The sequence below is a fragment of the Vicugna pacos genome, chromosome 17 (genome assembly GCF_048564905.1).
Source record: "Vicugna pacos chromosome 17, VicPac4, whole genome shotgun sequence".
Taxonomy (NCBI): Eukaryota; Metazoa; Chordata; class Mammalia; order Artiodactyla; family Camelidae; genus Vicugna; species Vicugna pacos.
The window spans coordinates 55,044,135-55,068,424 of NC_133003.1; the positions used below are offsets into that span (position 1 = coordinate 55,044,135).

General features: G+C 64.8%; 1 protein-coding gene and 1 long non-coding RNA gene across 3 annotated transcripts in view; one reads left to right on the forward strand and one right to left on the reverse strand.

Annotated features, from left to right (window-relative positions):
• Positions 1-3,395: 3,395 nt before the first annotated feature.
• The window catches only part of PLXNA1 (plexin A1), a 44,737-nt gene continuing 23,842 nt past the window's right edge, over positions 3,396-24,290 (reverse strand). For both annotated transcript variants that reach the window (XM_072942014.1, XM_072942013.1), the window contains exons 11-32: positions 22,884-22,980; positions 22,616-22,809; positions 22,384-22,535; positions 22,156-22,276; positions 21,739-21,875; positions 20,501-20,668; positions 20,063-20,156; positions 19,692-19,931; positions 19,471-19,614; positions 18,981-19,215; positions 16,772-16,914; positions 15,404-15,660; positions 14,790-14,856; positions 10,987-11,133; positions 10,748-10,907; positions 10,175-10,278; positions 9,847-9,943; positions 9,405-9,595; positions 9,141-9,310; positions 7,793-8,005; positions 7,568-7,718; positions 3,396-6,564 (exon numbers count right to left, since the gene is read on the reverse strand). In XM_072942014.1, coding sequence (XP_072798115.1) covers positions 6,469-6,564; positions 7,568-7,718; positions 7,793-8,005; positions 9,141-9,310; positions 9,405-9,595; positions 9,847-9,943; positions 10,175-10,278; positions 10,748-10,907; positions 10,987-11,133; positions 14,790-14,856; positions 15,404-15,660; positions 16,772-16,914; positions 18,981-19,215; positions 19,471-19,614; positions 19,692-19,931; positions 20,063-20,156; positions 20,501-20,668; positions 21,739-21,875; positions 22,156-22,276; positions 22,384-22,535; positions 22,616-22,809; positions 22,884-22,980 — 3,378 coding nt within the window. In that variant the 3' untranslated portion in view covers positions 3,396-6,468. The remainder of the gene's footprint in view (positions 6,565-7,567; positions 7,719-7,792; positions 8,006-9,140; positions 9,311-9,404; positions 9,596-9,846; positions 9,944-10,174; positions 10,279-10,747; positions 10,908-10,986; positions 11,134-14,789; positions 14,857-15,403; positions 15,661-16,771; positions 16,915-18,980; positions 19,216-19,470; positions 19,615-19,691; positions 19,932-20,062; positions 20,157-20,500; positions 20,669-21,738; positions 21,876-22,155; positions 22,277-22,383; positions 22,536-22,615; positions 22,810-22,883; positions 22,981-24,290) is intronic.
• Positions 21,732-24,285, forward strand: LOC140686842 (uncharacterized). The gene is made up of 2 exons (XR_012060826.1): positions 21,732-21,822; positions 24,041-24,285. It is a non-coding gene; the product is annotated as an uncharacterized lncRNA (long non-coding RNA).

Genomic DNA, 24,290 nt, shown 5'->3' on the forward strand with positions numbered 1-24,290 from the left:
TGTGTTGAGCTTTGAAGGAACCACTGCGGTGCTTTCCGCAGCAGCTGCCCCTTTCCCTTTCCCACCAGCCGTGCACAAGTGTCCGGTGTCTCCACACCCTCCCTGACGCTCATGAGTTCAAATCCTTTGTGACCCTGCCTCTGCCGAACCTGGATGGATCTGGGGATAGAACTAGGGGGCTGGAGAGACAGGGGAGTTGCCCCCGGAAGTGGATGGATGGTGTTGACGGTGGAGTGGTGGGTGGGTGTGACCGAGACGGGGGGCAGCAGTGGACCAATGACCAGGTGGATGGATGGGGAGCTGGTGGGGATTGGCAGGTGGGGTTCGAAGGGGCAGTGAAGGAGAGGTGACATTACTCAGGCTGGAGCAGACCACCCCATACCCATCCCACACCCTGGAGGTCCCCACTCCAGCCCCGTTGTGAAAACACCCAGGTCAGGGATCAGAATTCACTGACATCTCTCCGTGCTCGGGGTCCATCTCCTCTCACGGCCACCCTGGCCCCGCCTGTTACCTGGCCAGCTCACCGGTCTAGTGGATCATCTCGGTCCAGGACCCCCCCCCCAACACCAAGATCCCACGGGCAGCACAAGCCGGCTGGCACGCAGAACTCGGGCATTTTGAGGGAGTTTCAAGTGGGCAATCAGCGATTACTTAGAGGCCACCAGGAAGAGACTGGGTGGTTGTGGAGGTGCCCAGGCACCTCAGCTATCCATCCACCCCCAGGAATCCTCAGCAGACACAGGCAGAACCTATAAACTGCACAAGACTCCCTGCTCCGTGCCCCGCGTAACTCGGAAAACCCTGAGGTGCAGATGGACCGAGCGCTCCCACTGGCTATGTGACTTGGGTCTGGTCAGAGCACTTCATCCTCTGGATGGTTCAAATAGACATGTGCCCTAAAGTTGGCCAGTGAAATCCCCACCTGGACACACGTGGAGCAAAGGGGCTTTCTTACCACCTGGTTGCCGAGCTGGTTAGCCCAGAGCCTCTAGCAGCCATTGGTGCCCTGATTTGGGAAGAGCCTGCCTTCTAATGAAACCTACACAGAGAACAGAGAAGGAGAAAGGCAGATTCCTTGTGACCTCATGGAGCCTCTGGATCCAGCCATGCCTGAAACTGGATGTACCCTTGGACTTTCTATTGCAGGAGCCAGATTCCTTTCATTGTTCCAGCCAGTTTAGGTTGTTTCTGCCATTTGTAATGGAGAGGGGCCCCCTAGCAAGGAATACATGCTTGGGTATGATTGGGGTGGTCTTCAGCTGGACACAGAAAAGCCAATTTCTCAAAGTACTTAGACCCCAAGTGAGCTGGCGGATAGTCTAGGCTTGAATGCTGGCTCCACACTGACAGCCCTGTGTCCATGGGGAAGCGATGCATCTCACCTGTCCCCAGGTCCTCCTGCGTGCAGACTGAATGCTGCCAGCCTGTAATGGTCAGTGTGTCCTGGGCCATGCTGCAGAAGCAGCAGTTCCTGCAAGGTCTGTGTCCTGCACACGCTCATGCCACGCGCCCACTGCAGACGGTGGTGGCTCTGCTCTCCAGAACCCTTGCTCCTGAGAACTAGACGTCTAGCCCAGGTGTTGTCCAAGCACCTTCCACTGATGCCTCCCCAGCTGCTTCCAGAAAGGCCACATGTGCCAGGAAGCAGTATCACCTGACGGGCTGCAGGGTCCCCGGGGGACAGCAGGGCCTCCGCCCCCAGAGAGCCTCCCAGGTGGCCCCTGGCCCTCTAGCCCCATGGCCTCCACGTGCGAATCAGAGTCTGCTGTCTTGCTGCCCAAGGAGCTCAGAGGAGCCCCGGCTCCCCCTGGGACTGGAGACCCCTCCGTGGCCTCGTGTGCTGCTCCTCCAGCACGCCAGCCACCCTGCCCGGAGACACTGCCCTCTCAGGCCCCCCCGCCACCGCACATCCCCAGACGGCCCTTGCCATCCGTCCAGCTGGCTGCCACCCCATGCCCCCTGCAGTCCCCCGGGTGATCTCCAGCCTGGCCTGTTATGTCATCCCGGCTCACGGGGTCCGTGCTCCATCCGCCACTCCATCACCAGGGCCTAGCAGGGCTGGGCACACAGGCACCCCCACCCTTCTGCCCCGCCCGGAGCGGCTGGTGAGCCCGGCACTGACACCCTCCCGCACCACGCTCCCCGCACAATCACGCTTGATCACGGCGAGCCCTGGCTGCACTGTGCTGAGATGGCCACCTGCTTCCAGGCTGGCAGGGCTGGGCTCTCGGTGGCCTGACAAGGGTAACTGAGGCACGGCTGATTGTGCTACAAAGCTGGAGGGCACAGAGCTGTGGGGACAGGCCACGTCACACCCCAAACGGGACCACATTTGCTGAATCTGTTTCTGATGCAATTTCATGCTGATTACACTGATTCCTTTTCGGTAATTGAGCCTGGCGCTGAGCTCGCCGCCCGCGGCCCCGGCTGTCAGGATGGGCCTGTTTTGGAGCAGGAGGCACTGATGATTTATGGACCCCTTCAGCGCCCTCAGAACAGATTCTGCGGAAAGACAGGCAGGAGCGTGGCCCGGCTTCTCGAGGGACCCCCTCTTGCTTTCAGTCCCACAAGGCGGCTCACCACTCGCGTGGCCCTCAGCTCCCCTCGCCACCTGCGTGTGGGTCGCTGTCAGGGCTGCAGCAGGTCACTGGCCGTGCCGACAGCGGCTGGACGACAAGTGGGCCGTCGGCCTTGTCACTGTTACTTCCTGGGTGGCCTGGAGATCAGGCACAGGCCGGTGTGCAGGTCTGCCCCTCGAGGTCCATCACACCTGCCTCATTCATTCCTAGGCCTGCCTCCTCCGTGTTGGCCACCTCTGACGCCAACGCCTTTGGGTAGAAACGGTGGTCCCTGTCGGATCAGCCCAGAGCCAGGGCCCTGCCCAGAGGCACTGCTGGGAGAGTCTACATCAAGACCTCGGTCAGGAAACCCACGTCCGAACCCTCACGGGGCCGAACTGGTCTGTGCCAGAAGGGCCACATTTCCCAGACTGAGTTCCTCGGCTTTGAGGTTCCCAACGGGGTGCTTCTGGCCAGAAAGCCCAGGGCTGTGCAGCTCTAGCCCTGCTGCCCCGGGTGGGCTGCCCCGGGCCCTCCGGGTTGGAGCCTGCACTTCAGCAGGCCCCAGGGGAGCAATGCTGAGCCCAGGCGCGAGGACACACTGCGGGGCCCAGGGGCAGCGGGAGCCGCCGGGCGGGGACCAGGCTGAGGGTGCCCAGGTGCCCCCACAGCCTCCGGGCGCCACACCGCTGGGCCTGCTGCCCTGGCCACACCGAGCGCCGGTAGCACCGAGGCCCGGCCAAAGCCGAGGGTGGAGAGTGGGATGTGTGTGCAGCCGTGCTGGCCGTGTGCCCCCCAGACCCCTTCCAGCAACGAAAACCCGGAGCCGCGAGCTTTAGCAAAAATGTTTACTCTCTCCTTAGTGTGTGTGTATTTACAAGTACTAAATCTGAGACAGTAAAATAGGAAACAGCCGTGTATTTACACAACCTGCGGGCCGAGCGTCTGTCAGCCCTGCTGCCCCTGGGCGAGGCGGGGGCCGAGGGGGCAGCTCAGGTCGCGAGTGATCGCTCTTCTTTTGGGTGGGGGCTCTGTGGCGTTAAAGGACAGCTAATTGTGGGCTTCATCTTAAAAATATCTCTCTCTCTAAATATATCTATTCTAGCATGTGTAGCACCAACGGCGTGAGCCCTCAGCTCTGGGACGGGCAGCGGCTCACTCGGCAGGGCTGACCGGGGAGGGCGGGCGCCACTTGGCCAGCTACAGGCCCCTCTTCCTGGGCCCAGGGCTGGGGAGTAGGGGGCCGGCGGCCCTGGGTCAGGGAGCGCGGGCAAGCTCGAGGTATATGGGGAGGCCAGGCTCCCGGACCCAGGCTGAGCCATCCCGGGCACTCCTGAGACGCGTGCAGGCGAGGGGAGGGCTGACCGTGGCAGGACAGGCGGTAGCAGCAGTGTCCAGGCAGTGGGTGTCCTGACTCAGCGCCCTGCCCGCGGCCCAGACCCCCAGCCCTGGGACTTGGGAGGACCTCAGGCAGTTGCACCTCCTGCTTGCACAGAGCAGGCTCCAATCCCCTGTGCCCCAGGCCAGAGCCAGAGCTTGGGGTCCGAGTGCCTGGCAAGGAGGATGCTGGAGGTGACGGTGGGTGCCTGGGCACGGTGAGGACCGTGCAACCAGGGATGAGGAGGCCTCAGAGTCTAACTCCAGACCCAGGGAGGGAGACACAGCCGTGGTGCGCTGGGTGGACAGCAGGCCTAGGTCCGCGATCAGCTCGTGTGTAAACAGACAGTGCTAAAGTGCTTGCACCTGACATGTGTGCGAGCCCCACGAGGCCACACGCCAGGCAGGGCTGGCCACTCCCCTCCCTCTGTGTCACTCCCACCCAGCCCACCTGCGACCAGGCAACAAGGGCCCCCTCATGGTGGGCACAGGGGCCAGCTCCCCGCGGGGGCCTGGGAAGCCCTAGGAAGGGGATTGGACTCTGAAGAGGGCGGCACAGGGGCTGAGGAGCCCCCAGCCAGAGCAGGACTGGAAGAACAGGGGCTTCGATCAGAAGCAGCGTTGGGGAAAACTCGGGAAGTGGGGCTCGGACCTGGGCGGCATCTGGGCAGGAAGGGGCACTCAGGGTGGAAGCCCATGCTGGCCTGAGCTCCAGCTGGACACCCACCTGGGTGGGAGGCCTGAGCCCTGCTCAGTGCCCACAGGGCCCAGGGACACCTGTCCCCCTGCCCCTCCCCCGTTGCAGGAGCTTCCTGAGTCAGAAGGTGGCGGATTTCACCCCCACCCCCACCCTTCTCGCGAGGGAGCAGCTCCTAAGCTGATCAAGGTGCTTGGTCCGGCTCACGCTGCTTTGGGGGACGGAGGACGGGCGGCCTGCGGGCGCAGGGCCGGCCACAGTTAGCTGTCCCTTAAAGTCCGTGGGAATCTTCAGTACCGTCGAAAAAGTGAATTGAAAAGGGGACGGGCCACTGCCTTCACAAGTGACTGATTAATTAAAAAACATGGAAAAAAGGGCCTAACAATCTCTAGTATTCAACACTTGCAGTTTTAAAAAGACCAAGTCAGACTAAACGCTAGCACAGTCATGCAGGAGTCCACGGCCCGCGTCCGTGGAAACAGGACGACCCGCGGGGCGAGGCGCGGAGGCCCTGGGAGCCCCACGCAGGGAAGCTCTGGCCACGCTCTCCGCAACCGTTTGGCATCGTTCCCTCTGCCTTCATTTCCTTGTTCTAGCTGAAAAATTTCTCCTCCTCCAGGTAACTGTACAGGACCCCACTGGGGCTGGAGACTGAGGCTAGAGCCACATATATATATATGTATATATATGTACAGGTTTTTTAATTAAAAATGTGTTCTCTTTCGCTCGCTGAGGGCAGGGTGGGCAGGGCCGACCCCCAGGCCCCCTGGTCACTGCATCCTGCTCCCGGCCAGGCCAGTGGGTGTGGTCCGAGGCCCCCGCTGGACCGCTGCCCGAGCAGAGCAGGACTCCTTTGTTCCCCGACAACACGAGTATTGTCCCCTCTATGTCCCAGCGCCCTGAGGGGCCAGCACTCTGCTGAGAGGCAGACTGGAAGGTGGATGAAGGAGCTGGGATGGGGCGGGGGGCTGCTCCCGAGACCTCCACCAGTGGAGCTCAGCCCAGGGTGGACGGGGGAATAAATAAGGGGGAACGTGCACTCCTGACCCGGAGCCCCAGGCCCATTGGCTCCCAGAGGCACAGCCCTGAGGACAGAAAGGGGACCCGAGTCCTTCTGGAAGTCACTTGGGCCCTGCGCAGAGCCAGCCTGCAGCCCCTCCATAGGAGGGGGCCGGGGCCTCTCTCGGGGCGAGATCAACGTGGAGCTCCAGCCTTGGCCGCGGAGAGCACGCGGTGAATCGGAGGATGGTGGCGGTGGTGTGGCGGCGAGTGTGGGGGTGCCGGACATGACGGGGGGTGGCAATGGCCCAGACCCACGTCAGCTCACCTTGGCTGGGCCCTGGGTATTCAGCGCCCCCGGCTGCCAGCCAGGCCCCAGCCCTCAGACTCTGCCCAGGAAACCTGGCCCAGCTGACCCCTGCCCAGCCCTTGGCCCTCCTGGCCTCGGCAGTCTGGCCTCAGGGAGACGGACTGGCCTCCCCCTGCTGGAGGGCTCCAGCCCAACCCACAAGTCCTCCGCAGTCACCCTAGCATCCCGAGCAGGACCCTGCTCACACCTGGGCTCCCCAGCCCTGTGGCAAGTGGCTCTGGGCAGGGAAGGTACTGCAGGCACCATCTCGCCCACACCAACTAAGAACTGGGACCCCTGCCAGGCAGGAAGGGGACGAGGAGGCCGGGGGACCAGGACAGCACACCTGGCCCCCAGCGCAGGACACTCGGCCTGGCCAGGGTGGGGCTGCCTCGGCGGACCTCCCAGCTCTGGCCACCAGATGGAGGTTGTCCCGAGGGCCCTCTCACTCAACTCCTGCTGGCTGGGCTGTTGCGGCTGGCGGCTCAGCTGCTCAGGGCCATGGTGTCCACCACCTGCTCCAACTTGCTCCGGAGCCGCTGCCGCCGAGCCTGCTCGTCCTTCTCCAGGGCCGTCAGGATCTGGGGACAGGAAGGGCCATCAGGCCTGGCCGGGGCTCGAGCTGAGGTCCTCCCACTCTCATCTGAGAGACCCCAAGGACCCGGCATCCCCTAGAAGCACCACCAACAGGGCCCTGGCCACAGCCAGAACTGCATGTCCCAGCAGTGCAGCGTCCCTGACTTTCAGCTGGGGTCGGGGCCCTCTGAGCTCCAGGACCACCCCCAGCACCTGCCAGTCTTGCTGGGCCCTCTGCTCACACTCCCATCTCCTGCTGGCGGTCAGTCCGTCCACTGGCTCCCGGCCACTACTCCCTTCCCACCCCCGCCCCATGTCTCTGTGCTCTCGGGGAGAACCCCAGTCCCCACCCCAGGGCACTGTCATCCTCCTTGGCCCTGCTGCCCACACCCTGCCCCTGCCTGTCACCCCGCGGTTCATGCCTCTCTTCTCCGCTCTGGAAGCGACCCTGGGGCCGCCTCCTCAAGGTCAGCTGAAGGTCCTCCTGCTCAGCCCCATGCCCCATTCTCTGACCTGCAGCCCGAGTCTCCCCTGAGCTCACAGCTCCCCACCCCTCAAACGTACACAAATGTTCCTGACCCCTGACCCTGCAGCTTTCTCACCTCCTGGTCATTAGTCCAAAGTCAGATTGAGTCCTGCCCCTCTCCCACCCCTGCAGCCTGGCATGTCAGACACAGCTCCTGCCTCTCCCCAACATCCCCCCAGCAGATCATGGCTGTCTCTGAACCCCGAGGGCCCCCCGAAGCCTGCACCCCCTGAGACGGCCCTGCCTTCCCCTCCCACCCCAACTCTGATTCAGCCTCATGGCCTCCACGGTTGGTTCCACAGCTGGGCCTGCTCTGGCCTCAGGGCCCACTCTGCCTCTCCAGCCCCGTCTGATGCAGCCTGTGCGTCAGCTGTCCATCCCCAACTGCTCCACGCACACACACGCGTCACTCACGCAGCAGAACAGACTGCGTAGGCCCAGGGGTCCGGGGTGGGCGGGGGTGGGGCCTGGGCCCGGCTCACCTCGTCCTTGTACTTGGTGATGTAGGAGTAGATCTCATGCAGGGCACTCATGCTGTTGAACTGGCTCAGGTGCAGCCGCGACTGCTCAGCCAGGTACGCGCTCATGTCCTGGTCACTGATGGCGGGCATCTTGGCGATGTCGGCGTAGTACCTGTGCAGAGTGGGCGGGCGCATGAGCGAGGTCTCAGCCCCTCCGCCCCGCCGGCCCCCACCCCGCACGCCCACCTCTCCACCCAGCTCTTGTAGTTGGGGATGTCCTTGGCGTAGAGCAGCTTGTTGGAGGGCGAGTCCTTGCCCAGCTTGTGCTCGGACGTGGAGCACGAGTCCATGAAGGTCTGGGCCACCACCGACAGGCAGGCGTCCGTGATGCTGCTCTTGTGGATGTCGAACACGAACTGCGGGTTCTTGATCACGTTCACCCAGAAGCGCAGGGGCAGGCTGCAAGCAGGGGCGCACAGTCAGGTGGAACCTCGGCACCCTCAGGACAGCCGGGGGAAGGGGCCAGCCTGCGATTTCCATGCAGACGGGGAGACAGGCCCAGGCTGCCAGGCAGCAAGCGAGGGCAGTCTCCTGCCGCCCAGCTCCTCCCCACAGTCACAAGACAACTCCCGCCCTGGGCACCACTGTGCGTGGCTGCAGCCCTCCAGGTCTGAGTGCTGGCTCACTCAGCAGGAGCCATCCCCCCTGAGCAGGCTCACCCCTGCTCCTGCCCACAGATGGAGACCAGCAAAGGCTCCAGGAGACACAGCCCCAGAGACAGCTGCCCTCTCTACCCGGAGTGCCACTTCCAGGAAAACCAGCAGCCACCTGGGGCTATTTGAATTCACATGAAGTTAGGAGTTAAGATTCTTGGCTGCACCAATCAGGTGTCAGATGCTCCTACGCATTCATGGCCACGTGGATGGCGCCAACCGAGAACCTCCATCATCACAGGAAGTCCCCCCTACACGACGCTGCCTCCCCCAGGTGCCCCGTGGACCCCCTCCAGGTCCACAGGCAGCACAGGTGGAGGTGGGCTCGGGGAGCAGAAGCAGGCAGAGGACAGAGTGCTGGGTGGGTGAGGGCACAGGGAGAAGTGGCCCGAGGCACAGAGCTTGTGCGGACCGGGCAGTCACTGCCAAGCGATGCGGTCAGCTCTGGAGACAAAAGTCAGAATGGGCTGCTGGCCCTGCTCACCCCTTGCGGTGAGAGTCTGGGGTGTTTGCAGTCACCATCACCCACACTGCTGGAGCCAGCCAGCGCAGGTCTGGCCCTCTGAGTCCATTTCTCAGGCAGAAACCCACACACAGCTGTGCATGCCTGGGGACCGCCCCCAACTCCCACACCCGAGGGAGTCCTGCAAGTTGCAGCAGCGGGTGTGCCCGGGTTGGGGGCAGTGGATGCCCCGCTGGGTGAGTCAGGAAGTCCCTCACCTGGTGGCCTCTCCTCCTCCATTAGAACAGGGCGGGTCCACCCCGGCCCCTGGTGGATGGGCCTCTTGCAGCACCGCAGCCACCAGGCTCCCTGCTCGAGCGGGCCGAGTGCCGCCCTTGGTGTGGCTGTGCCCCCCGCCCGCCCCACTGCCCACAGGTACCAGTTGCTCTTCCAGGTGTGGCGCACGTCCGAGTCGTGGATCTGGTGCTGGTCGGCCTGCTCGTCCAGGAAGTCGAACATGTACTTGATGGCCAGTGGCAGGGCCGAGCCCCGGTGCGCCGTGCTGAAGATTGTCTCAAAGAGGTCGTCCACGAACTTCTGCAGCGTGCCCTGTGGGTGGGCGAGTGGGACACAGCTCCAGGCGCCGCCCCCGCTCCGTGCCCTGGCCGACACGCATCAAGGGTGCGGGGTCCCGCCCGCCCACCTTGGTGGCCAGCAGCCGTGTCAGGTAGATCTCTGAGACCATCTTGCTGCCACGGTCGCCCTCCCGCTGGTCCAGGTGGTCGTGGTTCTTCACCAGGTGCCACAGCTTGGTGCCGCTCTCCAGGTCGGGCGTGATCATGGGCGTGCGGGAGCGCAGGCTGTCGGGGCTGCTGGCCGTGCGGAGCATGCTCTCTGTGGGCAGTGCGCCGTCAGCCGCCATGCCCGGCGCCCGGTCCCGCCCCAGCCTTGTCCGAAAACTGGGGCCACCACCCCACCTCCCTGGGCTGCTGGGGACAGTGGCACCTGAAGATGGCACAAACGACCATCGTGTGGGGTACATGCTGTCCAGGGAAAGGCTGTGACCAAGCCCCCCCAGCCTGCCTCAGCGCCCTCCAGGCGCAGTGTCCCATCCAGGCTGGTGGCCTGCCCCCCGCTGCCCTCACCGTATCTGCTGAGGGACTTGGTGAAGGTGGACGAATTGGAGATGTTGTAGGCAGACGTCTGCTTGGGCACCAGGGCCACAGAGGACCCATCTGTCACCTGTGGGCAGAGGGCTGGGTGACACAGGACCCACCACTCAGGGCCAGTCTCTCTCCTGGGCCTCAGCCTCCCAACCAGGTGCCTCTGGGGCTGTGGGGCTTCATGTGGGCCGTGGCGGAGCCCAGACGCTCTCTCGTGAGCCCATCCCCTTTTCTTCTGGAGCTCGACCCCACCACCGGGTCTGGACACCCGGAGCGCCGAGCTGTGGCGGGGGTCAGGGCTGGGGGTCACCTGGTAGTGGGCCAGAGTGTTCAGCCTCTTCCAGTCGTTGTCGATCTTGGTGGTGACATCCTCGTCCTGCAGGATGATGCGGGCCATGCGGCCCTGGCGCCACTCTGGGGGGAGGGGCACGCTGTAAGGGCGGGGCCACGGGGAGGTGCCACCCTGCCCCACCCCCTCAGCCCCAGGGTGCGTGGGGGGGTTCCCGCCCAGACCAGAGCAGGAGCCCTCGCCGCCCCACCCTGGGCCCCTGTGGTCTGCCCTGCCTTCCAGAGCTCTCGTCTGGCTCCTCAGCCTGCTCTCCAGGCCTCTATGGCGGCTCCAGCCACATCCATTGGACCCTAGCCTGGACCTGCTCTCCTTCCCCGACTTCCCTAGCTCAGCAGGTGCGCCCGCCTCCACTGCTGTCCTGCTCGTAAGCCAGCGCCACCCCCAGCCTCACTGGGCCCCCCAGCTCCTTGAGCCCTCGGGAGCCCGCCTCCGCCCCGGGCAGGACCAGCTTGGGGGACCCAGCCCGGATCGCGCATCACATCCCTCCCATTAAACCCTCCAGCCAGCACTGGTGGCTGGGCCCCAGGGGCTCACCCAGGTCCATGTCCCCGGCCTTGGGCCGCTGGGAGTAGGGCACGCCCTTATACACGGCGTCCAGCAGCTTCTCCTTGACCTGCGTCACCGTGTCGCAGTTCAGCCCCTTCACTGCCACCTCGGGCGCATTCTCGTTCTCGGGGTTCACGCAGTTCAGGGTCTGCGGGCGAGGGGCGGGGCGTCAGCCCCTCCCCCGGCAGGCGTGGGGGGAGGGCCCCCTCCCCCACCGCCCAGCTCACCAGCGTCTTGTAGTCGATCTGCTGCCGGATGAGCTTGTCCTCGCTCAGGGAGTAGCGCGCCTCGCCCGTGATGGCGTCGATGGGGCCCTTCTCCATCTGCTGCTTGATGGCGCAGTACAGCAGGAAGAGCGGCTCCCCAGCGCACTCCTGCGGGCGCGTGGGCGGGCGTCAGCTGCGGCAGACCCGGGCGCCAACCCCGCCCCCCAGGGAGAACAGCAACACCTCCAAACCCCAGAATCCTGGTTCCCCAGCCCGAGGAAGGCTGCGTGACCCCACAGAGCCGGGGGTGGAACTCCTGCAGGAAAGCTCAGCAGGGGGTAATTGGGGAGGACCCAGGCCTGACACTCCACATGAAGACTCCCCTGGCTCGGCCTCGGTAAGACCACTGTCCCCCAGTCCCACTCACTGGAGCTGACCCGCCCCCACAGCCCGAGGCACCACACTGGGTGTGACCCTGACCCACAGGGACAGGAGCCCCTGAGGGCAGAGGGCCGCCCCACCCCCGTTCCTGGAGAACAGGTGCCCAGTGCCAGCGCGGGGCAGACGCACGGACCCAGGGCAGCTCACCGGCCCGCGGGGCACAGAGGGCAGACATCTGGGCACTCAGCGAGGGTCAGCCCTGCCCAGCTCCAACCCCACAGCCCCAGCTACCCACGTTGCAACCATCAAAGCCGCCTCCTCCTCCTCCTCCACCCGGTGCGTCCCCACACTTGCACCTGCTGCCCCTATAACCCAGACTCTCTCCCTCTGGTCTTCGCTGGCCCTTCCAGAGTCCACCCCGCGTCCCCTTGGCAGCAAGGCTCTCCTGGACCCTTGATGTGACACAGAGCCTGTCGCACTTCCAGGCTCTGCTGCCCTTAAAGGATCCTATTTGCTTTTCTGCCGTTTCCCTTTAGAGTGGAAGCTGCCTGCAGGTCAGGGCGAGTCTGGCCCGCTCAGTTACAGCCCTAGTGCCCCGCAGGAGCCTGCACATGAGGCCGGGCTCCATGGGCACGGCTGGACAACAGAGGGTGTGACCGAAAAGAGCTGTGGAAGGAGCGCCTCTGCCCGCCAGGCCTGCTGCGTGTCCTGCACAGGTGAGTCCGCCAGAGCTGCACACGGCGCCTCTCGGCCCGGCCGCCTCGCGGAGCATGGGAGCAAGCGTGGCCCAAGCAGGCAGCTGCCCCGCCCATGCCGCGGCCCCGCCCCTTGACCAGATGCCCCGGGCGCCCCCGCAGCACCTGCGGTGACCAAGGAGACAGCCGCCACTGGGCGGCCGGAGCACAGGTCAGCCGGACACCCTCCGACAACATGCTGCTCTTTGAAATTGTTTCACTTTCGAGCCTGGCTTCACTAGGTCGGCCAGTAAGGAGGCCGGGGTGGCAGAGAGGCGGAGCCCTCAGCAGCTGCTGCTCCTCCTGCAAAGGCATGTGGACCGAGCCGTGGGGGGTGGTCCCAGGCTCGGCTCCCTCGGAGGAAAAGGGGTGTCTCAGAAGGTCAGAGAGTGAGCTTACTGGCCAGGGTTACACAGCAGGTGATGAGGAGGCTGGGCTGAACCCAGATCGACCCACCTCTAAAGCGCCGGGTCCCTGGAAGCCCCTCAGAAGGCGCAGGCTGAGCAGGAGGTGCACCCTCGGCCCAGCTGGCAGGCTCTGACCCGCTGCCGCAAGGCCTGCCCAGACAGGCGGGGCAGGAGCCAGAGATGGGAGGACCCTCCCTGCACAGGGCTGGGCTCGGGACCGCAGTGGCTCCCAGTCCCAGGCGTTGCCAGTGAGCTTCCGAGGGAAGAGGCTGCACGCGTGGTAAGCAATGTTAAAGCAAGCGCTTCTCCACGTGGGGGAGAAAAGTCAAGTGATGCAGGACGCGTGGCACTCGAGAGGGACCCGGCTGAAGGAAAGGTAGGGAGCTCGGGTTTCCGCTTAACGGCAAAGCACACACTGCACATCTGCTCCCTAAACCAATGGTCGCCACCTCTAGAACCTGGTGGGGGGCCAATGCCTGCCATTCAGAGGTGCTGAGGGGACCACAGAGTAGCTTCCCTGGTGGACGTGTTTTCTAAAGGCAGCAAGGAATGAAAGGATCTGGGTCGTCAAAAACGGCTGGTGGCACACAGAAAAGAAGCTACGAAGCTAAAGAGAAGCCTCACACTCACATTCCTAAGTAAAAGCCACTCTGCAAACTGTGTGGTCCCAGCCATAAACGTCCCGGGAAGGCAAGACCACGGAGACTGAAAAGGCAGGTATCGACCAGGGTTGGGCGGGGGTGGAGAGGGAGGAACAGCGCGGACAGAGGGTTTCTGGGGCAGTGGCAACGTGTGTGACATCATAACAACGGATCTGTGACATTATACATCTGTCCAAGCCCACAGCCTGCGTAACGCGCAGCGGGAACCCCCGTGTAAACCGTGGACCCTCGGTGGTGCTCACGTCAGTGTGGGTTTGTAAGTCGTGACAAACGGACCATCTGGTGGGGATGCTGACAGGAGGATGTGGTGGGGGCAGCGGGTATTTGGGACCGCTCTACCTCCCCGCTCCATCTCGCTGTAAACACCCTCTACCTGCAATGTCCCACGAGGACCACGCACCTGCATGACACAGAACACACGCCCGACCCAGCTTTGCAGCCTGGGTGTGTCCCACTGGGCGTGCAGAACTGAGACAGACAGGGATGGCCACAGCGAAGACAGCTCGAACCCAGTAATCCCTGTGCTTTAAACCTGCTCCTCCAGGTTCACACAGACGATATGACCAGCACGTCACCCGGCTGGCACACAAGTGCACCTTTACAGGGAATTCACAGCTCTGCAGTCACTGCCACCTGCCCTGCGTGACAACTCTCATCATCTGCTGGGCATCGCCAGGATGGCTGGACCACTGTCCGCCCGGGACGAGCCCCGGCCCTGGCTCAGGGCCTTTGCCCCATCTGGCTGACCCCCACCCCCCACCCTCACATCTGAGCTCAACCTCACCCACCTGTCTACATTCTTACTCCCCCCTTGACACCCGCTCCTCTCACCTGCCCATCTCCCAGGCTCAGCAGCAACCTGCATGGAGAACGAAAAGCCCCACCACTGTCCCCGACTCAGGACACCCGTCTGGAGCTGAGGCTACGCAGCCACAAAGCCACCGCTGTGAAGATCAGACCGAGGCTACCCACACAAGCCCCACCCTCAGCCACAAGGGTCCCCGTTCCCTCGTCCACCAGGGAGCGCTCACCTGGGGCCACCTTGCAAGAACCAGGCCCGTCTAACAAACCTCCAGGTTTTTCAAGGGAAACTGGACAGACATCTGGGTCTGACGACCTCCCACTTCTAAGGTGCAGGTGGCCTCCACCTTGAGCCACATCTACCCGGCCGGCCAGCTGCACCCCGTTCTGAGGACAGCCTGGCTCCTGAGGGCCTGCCTCCTGGGGCTGGGGTTCTCCCAGCCAGGGGAGGGGGGAGTGGGTGGCCGCTCCCGCCTCACAACAGGGCCCCAGGAACCCCCAGGCACCTCCTCAGGCTGGCCCAATGCTGGGTACTGGACACACAGACACCTCTGCCCAGGTGGCCCCTACGAACTCAGCTCTAGGCCACAGGCACAGCACAGACACCCGGGGCCTGGGTCCACACTCCAGTTCAGCCACGTGCCGGCTGCAGAGCTGGGCACCCCCCCTGCCCCGGCAGCTGAGGCCTGGACGCCTCCCGAGGGAGGGAGGGAGGGACAGACACACAGCCTGGCGGGTGTCACACCAGGGTCCCCACCCCTCTGAGCCCCTCTGTGTGATGTCACAGCCCGTCACCTCTGGCTTCCCTCCCTCCCAGGTCCTTCCTCCTCGGCGCCCACCTTGAGGAATTTGTACAGAAGGAAGGTGAACCAGTTGGTCAGCATCTTCTCCGCCACTGACTCAGTCCTGAAGGCAGAACACAGGCAGGGATGACATAAGTCCCACAGCCAGGCCCACCCACATCGCCACCTCCCCTCCCCAGGGCCAAAGGTCAGGCCTTGGCCCAGAGTAAAGGACTTGGGCCTGTGCCAAGGGGCCCCAGACAAGGCTCTCATGGGGCGGGGCCCCAGCACTGCTGCCACAGGGCCTGAGCCAGTGCACTGTCGCAGGGGAGGGGGGCATGGGGTCTTGGCGGGGGCGGGTGCAGGTGCAGGGCATGCAAGGACGGGAGGCAGAGACAGGTAAGGGCAGGGATGGGGGGCAGGGGCTGGGGCGGGGGCGGGCGGGGACGGGGGGGCAGGGACAGGGACTGGGGCAGGCAGGGGCAGGGGCGGGCAGGGAGAGGGGAGGGCAGGGACGGTGGGGGGACGGGGGTGGGGGCAGGGATGGGGGCAGGAGGAGGCAGGGACGGGGGCAGGGATGAGGGGCAGGCAGGGGTGGAGGCAGGGGCAGGGGAAGGGGTAGGCAGAGACGGTGGCAGGGCAGGGGCGGGGGCAGGCTGGGGTGGGCTCACCGCCGCAGCAGCAGCTTCGGGTGGTTCTTGCTCTCCAGGTTCTTGTCGATGAGGTCAGACAGCAGCTGCTTGAGCACGCCCGTGGCGTACTCCATCTCGCCCTGCAGGGCCGTCATGATGAGGGAGGCCACGTTCCCGCGGTCGCGCATGGAGAAGCTGCGCTGGGCCTCCAGTGTGCGGATGAAAGTCAGCAGGAAGTGCTTCTTGGTCAGCAGCTGCCCGAACAGTGTCAGCGACTTCTCCACATTGGCCTGCACCTGGGGGACGCCAGCCTGCTCAGATCCTCCAGGGCACCGGCCCCTTCCGGCCGAGGGACTGTCCAGGCCTGGTGTACTTGGGCAGGCCAGGGGCACACTGGCGGATAGGGGCACAGAGCAAGGGCCTGCTCCTGCCACTCTCTCTGTGGCCCAGCTCTAGGAGCTGGGAGGAAGCCCAGCTCATCCCCTGGGTGCCAGGAGTGCATGTCCACAGTCACTCACAACCAGCACCTTCACAGAGGACACTGGAGTCCAGAGAAGGGAAGCAGCTTGATGAGACCACACAGCATGCAAGTGAGAAAATGGGGTGGAATGCAGGCATGGCTGGCTCCAGGGCCCTGCTCCCCTTATCTGCACCAACGCTTGTAAGGGCAGGAGTAACACCAGGGTCCCAGCCCAGGCAGGCAAGAGACAGGTCCTGGGTAGAACACACACTAATAGCTCAGAGAGCAGTCAGACCAACATAGTGAATGGCGACACCAGAAAGGACACTGAGCAGGGGAACTGGGAACCCCCCACATGGCAGCCATCCCAGCAGATGAGGAGGAAGTGAGCAGCCCAAGGCACCCTGGGTCCGAGCCAGGGTGGCAGGAAGGCCTGCTGAAGTGCAGCTCAAGAGAACCACACGGTGGGGCTGGGCTCCCCAACATCCAGGAAGTGCAGGATGGGACGCCTTCGCCCAGAAAGCATGATGGAGCCAACCTGCCGCGTCCCTGCCGGTTCCAAGCTGGGGCCTGGGCTCATGGACGGCCACTGGGGTCCCCAGAGGAAGTGGGGGCCAGGCCGCTTCCCCTCAGTAGGCTCAAGGCCTCACACTCCATCAGCCACGTGCTCCCCCACATCAGTCCACATCTCCAAACACACACGGTTACAGCCCCTGGCCTTGGCAAGTCGCACACAGGGGACAGGCCAGGTGAGCTGCAGGGGGTATGTGGCGGACTAGAGAGCCCAGCAAAGCAGAGGGGCTGCCCAGAGGAGCCAGGGCTAAAGGTGGTTTGCTGGGCCGAGGCCTGGCCCCCACCAGGCCCCTCCCTGCTTCCTGGTGCCCCTTCCCAGCACCCAGGGAGCCCCCGCACATAAAGGCAGCAGTCAGCCCCAGCCAGCAGCCCACCTCCATCTCCTTGAGCACCGGATGGTCCTCGATCCCAGGGAAGAGCACCCGCATGGCATACGTCCGGTAGTCCAGGAATGGAATGCCAGCGCCATCCAGGTCATTGGTCAGCTCGTGGATGTCTGTCTGCAGCTCTGCAAAGGCTGCAGCCAGACAAGAGGTCCAGGTGGGTGCCCAGCCCGCCAGCCCTCCTACATTCGGAGTCGGCTTGCCCCTCGCCGGGGGCTGGGGGGTGACCCGAGGAAAACCCTGTGCTTGCCTATGCTCAGTTTCCCCAGGCCGCCCCCAGGGGTGAGCCCTCGGTCGCTGAGCTGCTGTTGGACTAACCAAGGCAAGAGCAGAGAGGCTGCTGCGGAGGTGCCTCCCTCTCTCGGGCGCCCAGGGGCAATGTAACCATGGGTGCCGGCCCCCTTTGCCACCCTGGGCACCTGCCACCTCCCTTTGCCACCCCAGGCACCTGCCACCTCCTGGAGCAGGGACAAGGCCAGGGTGGGAGCCCTCCACGCAGAGAAGCACACACACACACAGCTCGGGCCAGATGGCCCCCTACACGCCTACTCGCCCCAGCTCTGCTGAATTCTCGAAGGAAGGCAGGTGGGGCGGGCAGGCCCCACAGAACATTCCAGAGCCGTGAGGCTCTGTCTCCACTCCTGGGAGTCTGGTTACCTGCACCTGGCCAGCCTAGGGGCTCACACGTGTGCTACCAGATATGGGTGTCGTGGTTCAGTTCGGACAAGACAAACGGATGGTTGTCCTTGCCCCAGGAGGCCCTCACATCCCCTCTGGCCCACTCCAGCCACTGCCTCCTGCCTGGGCCCCCAACACCTGCCCGAGTCTGTCCACCTGGAGCTGAGGCGGCTCCTGGGACAAGGACCTTTCACAGTTTTAAGGCAGGCCAGGATCCCAGGCATAGTGGACACCCCTGCTTAAAAGACCACCCAGCAGCAGGCCTCTAAGGGAGCAGACCCCCTGCAGGGCTTCCAACCCATCCACGGCCCAGCTCCGTCTGCAGTCTGTATCCCCAGACCAGGAGACTCCTGCCATCTGCCTCCCAGACCTGCCGGAGTCTGCTCCTTAGCACCTGCGAGACACTCAAGGTCCCTCCCAGCACCCGAAACATCCAGGACCGCCAGTCACCATTCGTGTCACTCTGCTGCACTCACCCCGCGTGACAGCCCAGACCCGAGAGGCACAAGCGAGTGGTGGCTCAAGGACAGGGGACTGCCCTGGCTGGCCGGGGACACCCGGCCCTGAGGCACCACTGCACGCTGGCCAGGCTGCTGCCCGCAGCCCACACCCCCATGAGGCTCTGGCCACCAAAGCCCCCACAGCCCCCACCTCAGGGCTCGGCACTGGCAGGAGTGGTAGTGACTGCTAGAGGAACAAGCCCGGGCCTTGGGCACGCTGGTCTCCCACGGGACGCCTGCTGTTCCAGATGAAGACCATCACCCAGTCCACCGTCAGATTTCCACGTCTGCAGCCCCCCATCTGCCGGAGGCCTTCCCGCCCGCTGGGCTGACCCACCTGCCCTGGGGGGGCCCACCCCTTTCAGTTGGGGGCTGCGGGTACCAAGCTTGGGGGGAAGGTGCACATGACCAGGTGTGGGGATGTAAGCCTGCCTACCGGGGCCATCCTGTCACCACCAGCAGGGACTCCTGAGGATGGACTGTGCCCTGGACTCCCCTGCACGGAAGCCCACAGAGGGTGTCCCTGCCGAAGTCGCCTGAGCTAATGTCTGCCACTCATCCCCCAGGCTCGGGCAGACACGCCCCATCTCAGGAGGACAAGCACTCTGAGAACAGGGGCAGCCCAGACCCAGGTCTGCGCACCAAGAAGCTGAAAACAGGGCTCCCGCCTCGGTGCCTCGCAGACCGCCAGGGGAACACCTAGGCCAGCACGCTCTGCACGGACTGTCTGGGTCACCACCCAAGCACCTGGGCGACAGGCACCACCCCGTGTTCATTCTACAGAAAAAAAGCCTGAGGCGTGGAAGGGCGGTGCACCCGTCAGGGTCCTATGGCCACGCTGGGACACAAATGGGGCTCTCTGGCCAGAACCTGTGCCTCCAGCACCAGGCAGAAGCCCCCGGCCAGGCCCTGCCCACCTCCCTGGACTGGCGTGGTGACGTGAGAGGAGTCAGCAGTAGGCCACAGCCTTGGCAAGACCCCGGGCCCTGGCCCTGCCCCCCACCGCCGCGGCCCCAGCGGACCTTCCTTGCACTCGAGGGCCACGCGGGACTCCAGGTTGTCCATCTGGAGCTGCAGGCGCTTGAGGGTGCGGTCAGCGTCCCGGGACTTGCGCTTGTAGGCGATGAGCACAGCCACGATGACCAGCAGCAGGAGGCCCCCGCCCCCACCGATGCCCACGATAGCAGGCAGCGTCAGCAGGCTGTCCGAGTACACCTGCAGCACCCCCGGTGAGAACTCAAAGCCGCCGGCCCGAACCTGTGGGTGCAGGCCACTCAGGAGGCGCCTCGCCCAGTGGCAGCTCCATGGCTCCCAGGACCCCCAGGCCCTCCTGGTCCAAGCGCTTGGCGCGGCGGGGGCACTGACACTCAGAGCGGGAGTCAGGCCCTCTGGGGGCGCCAGGGCTGGGCTCCCTCCAGGCAGTTTGGGCTCGCTCAGAGCAGGGGCTGCCTTGGGTGGGGCAGAGGCTGCAGGTCCCAGAAGACCGGAGGCAGCCAGGGCCTGTGGACGCACCGTGACCTTGTGCTGCCCGGTGAGGTTGGGCGACTCGCAGAGCAGCTGCGTCTCCGACACGGTGAGGGCGCAGGGCGTGGAGCCAATGAGCACCGTGTAGTTGAGCCGAGAGTTGCCGGGTGCTGGCGGCAGGAGGTTGCGGCCCTGCGGGGGCAGGTGGGTCGGCGTGAGCAGAGGCCTGGGCAGGTCCCCCAGGGGCCCCGCCCCTCCGAGGCAGCCACCTTGAGGATGAGGGGGGAGCTGGGCTTCAGCTCCAGCAGGCCAGTGGGGCTGAGCGGCTCCAGCACGGGGTCCGGGTAGTAGAGGAAGGAGGAGGCGTTGAGCACAAGCAGGGCCCGCACGTCGTCCATGACAAAGCCGAGCTCGTCCGGCCGCTCCCCCAGCTCGGGCGGGCTGCGGGAGGGGTTGTCCACTGACGGGGCCCGGCACACCATGGTGGTGTCGTTGTACACCAGGCAGCTCTGGGAACGCAGGATGAGGACACTGAGCCGGCTGCCCCCCTGAGGGCCCCCACCTGGCCAGGTGGGGCCAGCTTCCCTCCCTGTGGCCTCTAAGCACACGGCTATGGGGACATAGCCCAGCGAGGACTCACGTTCTCTCTCTCGACGCCTCCGTACTTGGCCCGGATGCGAGGTTCGCGGACAGTGGCCAGGTTGGTGCCTGTGACTGTCAGGAGCGTCCCTCCACTAAAGACGGGGGAGCTGGGAGTCACGGGTTGAAGTTCTGGGCCCTTGTGCCCCGGCCCAGCACAGACGGAGGGGCCAGACACACCACCCTGCTCCTCCGAGAGATGGCAGGCAGGCTAAGATCTCTCGGCACCACGACTGGTGGCAGAACCACATAAAGGGGAGGAGAGCCTGTGCAGCAGCCCTGTGCTTGCTGCAGGTCCTCGGCCACCTGGGATGGGGTCATGGGGCTCAGGGCAGAGGGGATGGGGGTTGTGGTGCTTGGACACCTGGGCCGAGGGTCGTGGGGCTCAGGCCAGGTGGATGGGGGGTCGTGGGGGTTGGGGGCCCAGCCAGGTGCCCACCTGTTGATGCTCCACTCGGGGTCAATCCTCAGGATGGTGGGGTCCTCGGTGTAGTTGTACTTGACCTCGGGGTTGGTGAGCTGAGCGCGGTTGATGCTGATGACGATAGAGGCACTGCCGGGGCTCTGCCCGGGCGGCGTCAGGCACCGGATCTCCCGGGAGTTCCTCCTGGAGAGGCCGGGGGGACAGTGAGGACGTGGTGCTAGAGCTCACCTGCCTGGACCTGCCTCCAGGTGGCTGACGACTGTTAGGGCCCCCTTTCCCATCATCTCCTCCGAGGGGCTGAGTGTGTGTCGGTACCCACCTGGACCCCAGCCTGGCCCCTCCCTGCACACTGCCCTGCTGGGCACCCAGGGGTCACCCACTGAGGGGCAGGTCCTACCTCCAGAGCTCACTCTCCTGGTGACCCCACCCCGACTCTGCCTGCTCACAGCGTCAGTGGGCAAACCTGTCCGTGCCCTGACATGCAAAAGACCAGACGGGCCAGGTCTCCGTGCAGCCCTGCAGCAGCCCTGTTAGTCCCAGGGGACGGCTGGCAGGACAGAGCTTCAGCGTCCTCGGGTGCCACAGCACCACAGTGAGCACCAGCTCCTGCGACACTGAGTCACCCACACGTGGCCCTAACCTTAACCCTGACCTCAAAATGGGCTAATCCCGGACCTGGGCTGTGAGCTGGCTGGGGCTGGGGATGCTGGCTCACCCCACAGGGCAGCCAGCCGGTCACCACCTGCACCTGGGTCTCCGTCCCTCCAGTTTCTACATCACAGTTGGGAGGCCCCGCAGCCGCCAGGCCCACTCGCGGCAGGCTGCAAACACCAATAATTAGTCTGATAACGGGTAATTACCGCAGGAAAATATTTAAAGGCCTGCTCCATTATCATCCCTAATCTAAAATTATCCACTTCAGGGCTCCCGGCTTTTGTTAAAATTCCCTTTTTCTCTCTTAAAATTTTTTAAATGCTTCTTATTGTGTGCCCAAGGAATCCCTCCACAACCCAGGTCCAGCGGCTGTGCCCGCCCCTTGGGCCAGGCTCCGCCCACCCTGCCCTTCCCACTCTGGTGGCAGCCTGTCTCCATGGTAACCTTCTCCGCCTCGGGTTTCCATAGTGATCACCCCAGCCAGGCTCTCCAGCAGCCCCTCTTGTTGCCCAGGCAACAGCAGGGGGCACGCAGCTTCTGAACCAACCACTACAGGGGGTGGCTGTGCGGGGTCCCCACTCCCGGTCCACACCCCGTACCAGGAGAAGGAGCAGGGCCGGCCGCCAACAGACACCGCCACGTCGCTGCCTGCGTTCAGATGGCTGCCTTCGATGCCAATCCACGTGCCCCCTGAAAGGGGCCCGCGGGCAGGGCTCACACGGTAGAAGGTTGGAGTCTAGGGGAAGGAAGGACTGGGTGGCTGGAGCTCCAGGGAAACACCGGTGTCCCTGCCCCCGCAAGCTCCCCAGCTGGCCCAGGCCTGTGCTCACAGGGTCTCAGACTCCGCCCGCAGGCAGGGCCCAGGGCGCCCAGGGAGCTGGTGTCAGGCCCTGCGGAGGAAGAGGGGCGGGGCGGGGCCCATCGTGGAGGACGCCCGCGGCCTGGGCCGGCCCCTGCAGGCCAGTCCCCACGGCCCCCACGGCCCCGGGGAGGAGGGCCAGGAGGGGCAGGCTTACCACAAAGGTGAAGCGCTTGGGCGACAGGGCCCGGTAGTGGGGGGAACAGTCCCGGACGCACACCTCCACCAGGGCATCGTGGGCCCGAACGGTGCTGGCGTCCCCGATCTCGCAGACGATCCTGCGGGCAGGGGCTGGGCCTCAGTGCGGGCATCCGGGCCGGCCCCGCCCCCAGCAGCCCCGCCCCACCAGTGGCCCCGCCCCGCCCCGCCCCGCCCGCGCACTCACTGCTCCGCGCTGATGTACTCGCTCTCCACCGGGCTGCACAGCACCTTGCCCACGCGCACGCCCAGCCGCACGTCCTCGAAGCGCAGCCCCAGGTTCTCGCCCGTGATGGTGAGGCGCGTGCCCCCCTGCCGCGGGCCCGTCTCGGGGGACAGCTGCGGGGAGGCAGAGGCTGGGACGCGGGGAGGCGCGGACGGGAGGCCGTGGCCCCTCCCAGGCCTGGGGGCCCGCCTACCTTCAGGATCTTGGGGTCCGCGCAGCGGCTGCTGCCGTGGCGGGCGTGCATCCAGGCAGCGGGCGAGTCCGCGGGGCAGTGGGGCCGCAGGGAGCAGCGGCGCTCGGCCACGCACCAGCCGCACTCGAATTGGGGGTCGGCCTTGAGGCACAGGCCGCAGCTCTCGCGCAGCGCTGGGCACTTGTACAGGTGGGCTGCGGGGAGGGACAGTCAGCGGCCCGCCCCCGGCCCTGCCCAGCCCAGCCCCCGGGCCGCCCAGCCGGCTCACCCTGGATGTTCTGCGGGTTGTCGATGACGAAGTGGCCGTTCCACACCACGGACAGGTTCACGGGCAGGTCGCTGACGTCATTGCCCTCATAGGAGTACTGTGGCAGCGGGAAGGGCGGTCAGGCCACACGGCGGCCCAGCCCGGGGCAGCACCTCAGGGCCTGGTGTCCTCCTGGGCCACTTCCGGGCCTGGCCGCTGGGGGGGTCTGGGGGCTCTGCCTCGCGAGACTGGCATTTACAATCTGGAGCGAATGCCCAGAGCCACCCGCCTGCAGGCCAGCTTAAGGGACCAAGCATCTGCTGCCACGACCAGAGCCTGCTATCCACGCGCGCGCGCACACGCTTCCTTCCTGGTGGCCACGGCCCTGCCCTCCAGGGTGAAGCCCGCCCACCCACCCGCCCACTGCAGGCGGCCCCACCAGGAGACCAGGACTCCCACTGCACCCCTTGGACACACGTCAGGGACGCTCTGTGAACCTCCCTTTCCTCAAATCCAAACAGGCTCAATAATCCCACCTCCAGGTCTGCCCTGAGGTGGGAGACATGCGCCCCCCATGCCCTGACTGCCCCTCACCCCCAGGCTGGGCTGGGTTCAGGGACACGGCCCTCCCCGGGGGGCCCAGGCCTGGGTGCCCAGCTGTGTCCCACTTTCTGCAGCTGAAGACCTGCGGTCCATCCCAGAGTAATTCATCACCGTCTTATCTACAGGAATTTAATTGGATCCTATCAAATTCCCTGATACTCCCTTTTCCCTTTACAAGGAGCTGCAGGAAAGATAAATGTGGGTCTGGGGGGGTGTGTGGGGGGACTGCGGGGACAGAGGTGACAGGCTCAGGGAGGGGGAGAAATGCAGAGAGACGGATAGACGGCCTTAGGGATGCAAAAAAGGAAGAAGAGGTGGAGACAGCCAGGCTAGGGGAGCCAGAGGGAGATGTGGGTGGAGGGTGTGGCCAGCAGGAGGCAGTGAGTGAGGAGGAGGGAAAACAGGGCTGGACAGGCAGGAAGGCTTGGGGAACTCTAGGGCCCCGCCAAGCGGCAGACCTGCCCCGAGAGCCTGTGGTGACCCTTGGTCTCCAGCCCACCCTGCCAGAGCAGGTCAGCCAAGGGGCCACCACCAACAGAATCTAGCCAGACCTCTGACCTCAAACCCCTCCCCAGGGCTCCAAGGGACCGTACGGACGGCCCAGAGTCACCCACCCACCATGCGGGGCCTTGGCCAGCTCCAGGAAATCCACTGCTCTCCTGAACAGATGGGGAGGCCAAGGCCTGCGGGTGAGCAGGACTCAGCTGGCCTCAAGACCAACAACTCGGTCCTCTCCCTTCACCCACCAGGGAAGGTTCTGGCTCTGCAAAGACCACTGTCACTAAATTTACAAGACTTGATAAAGGCCTGAATAAAGTCACCCTG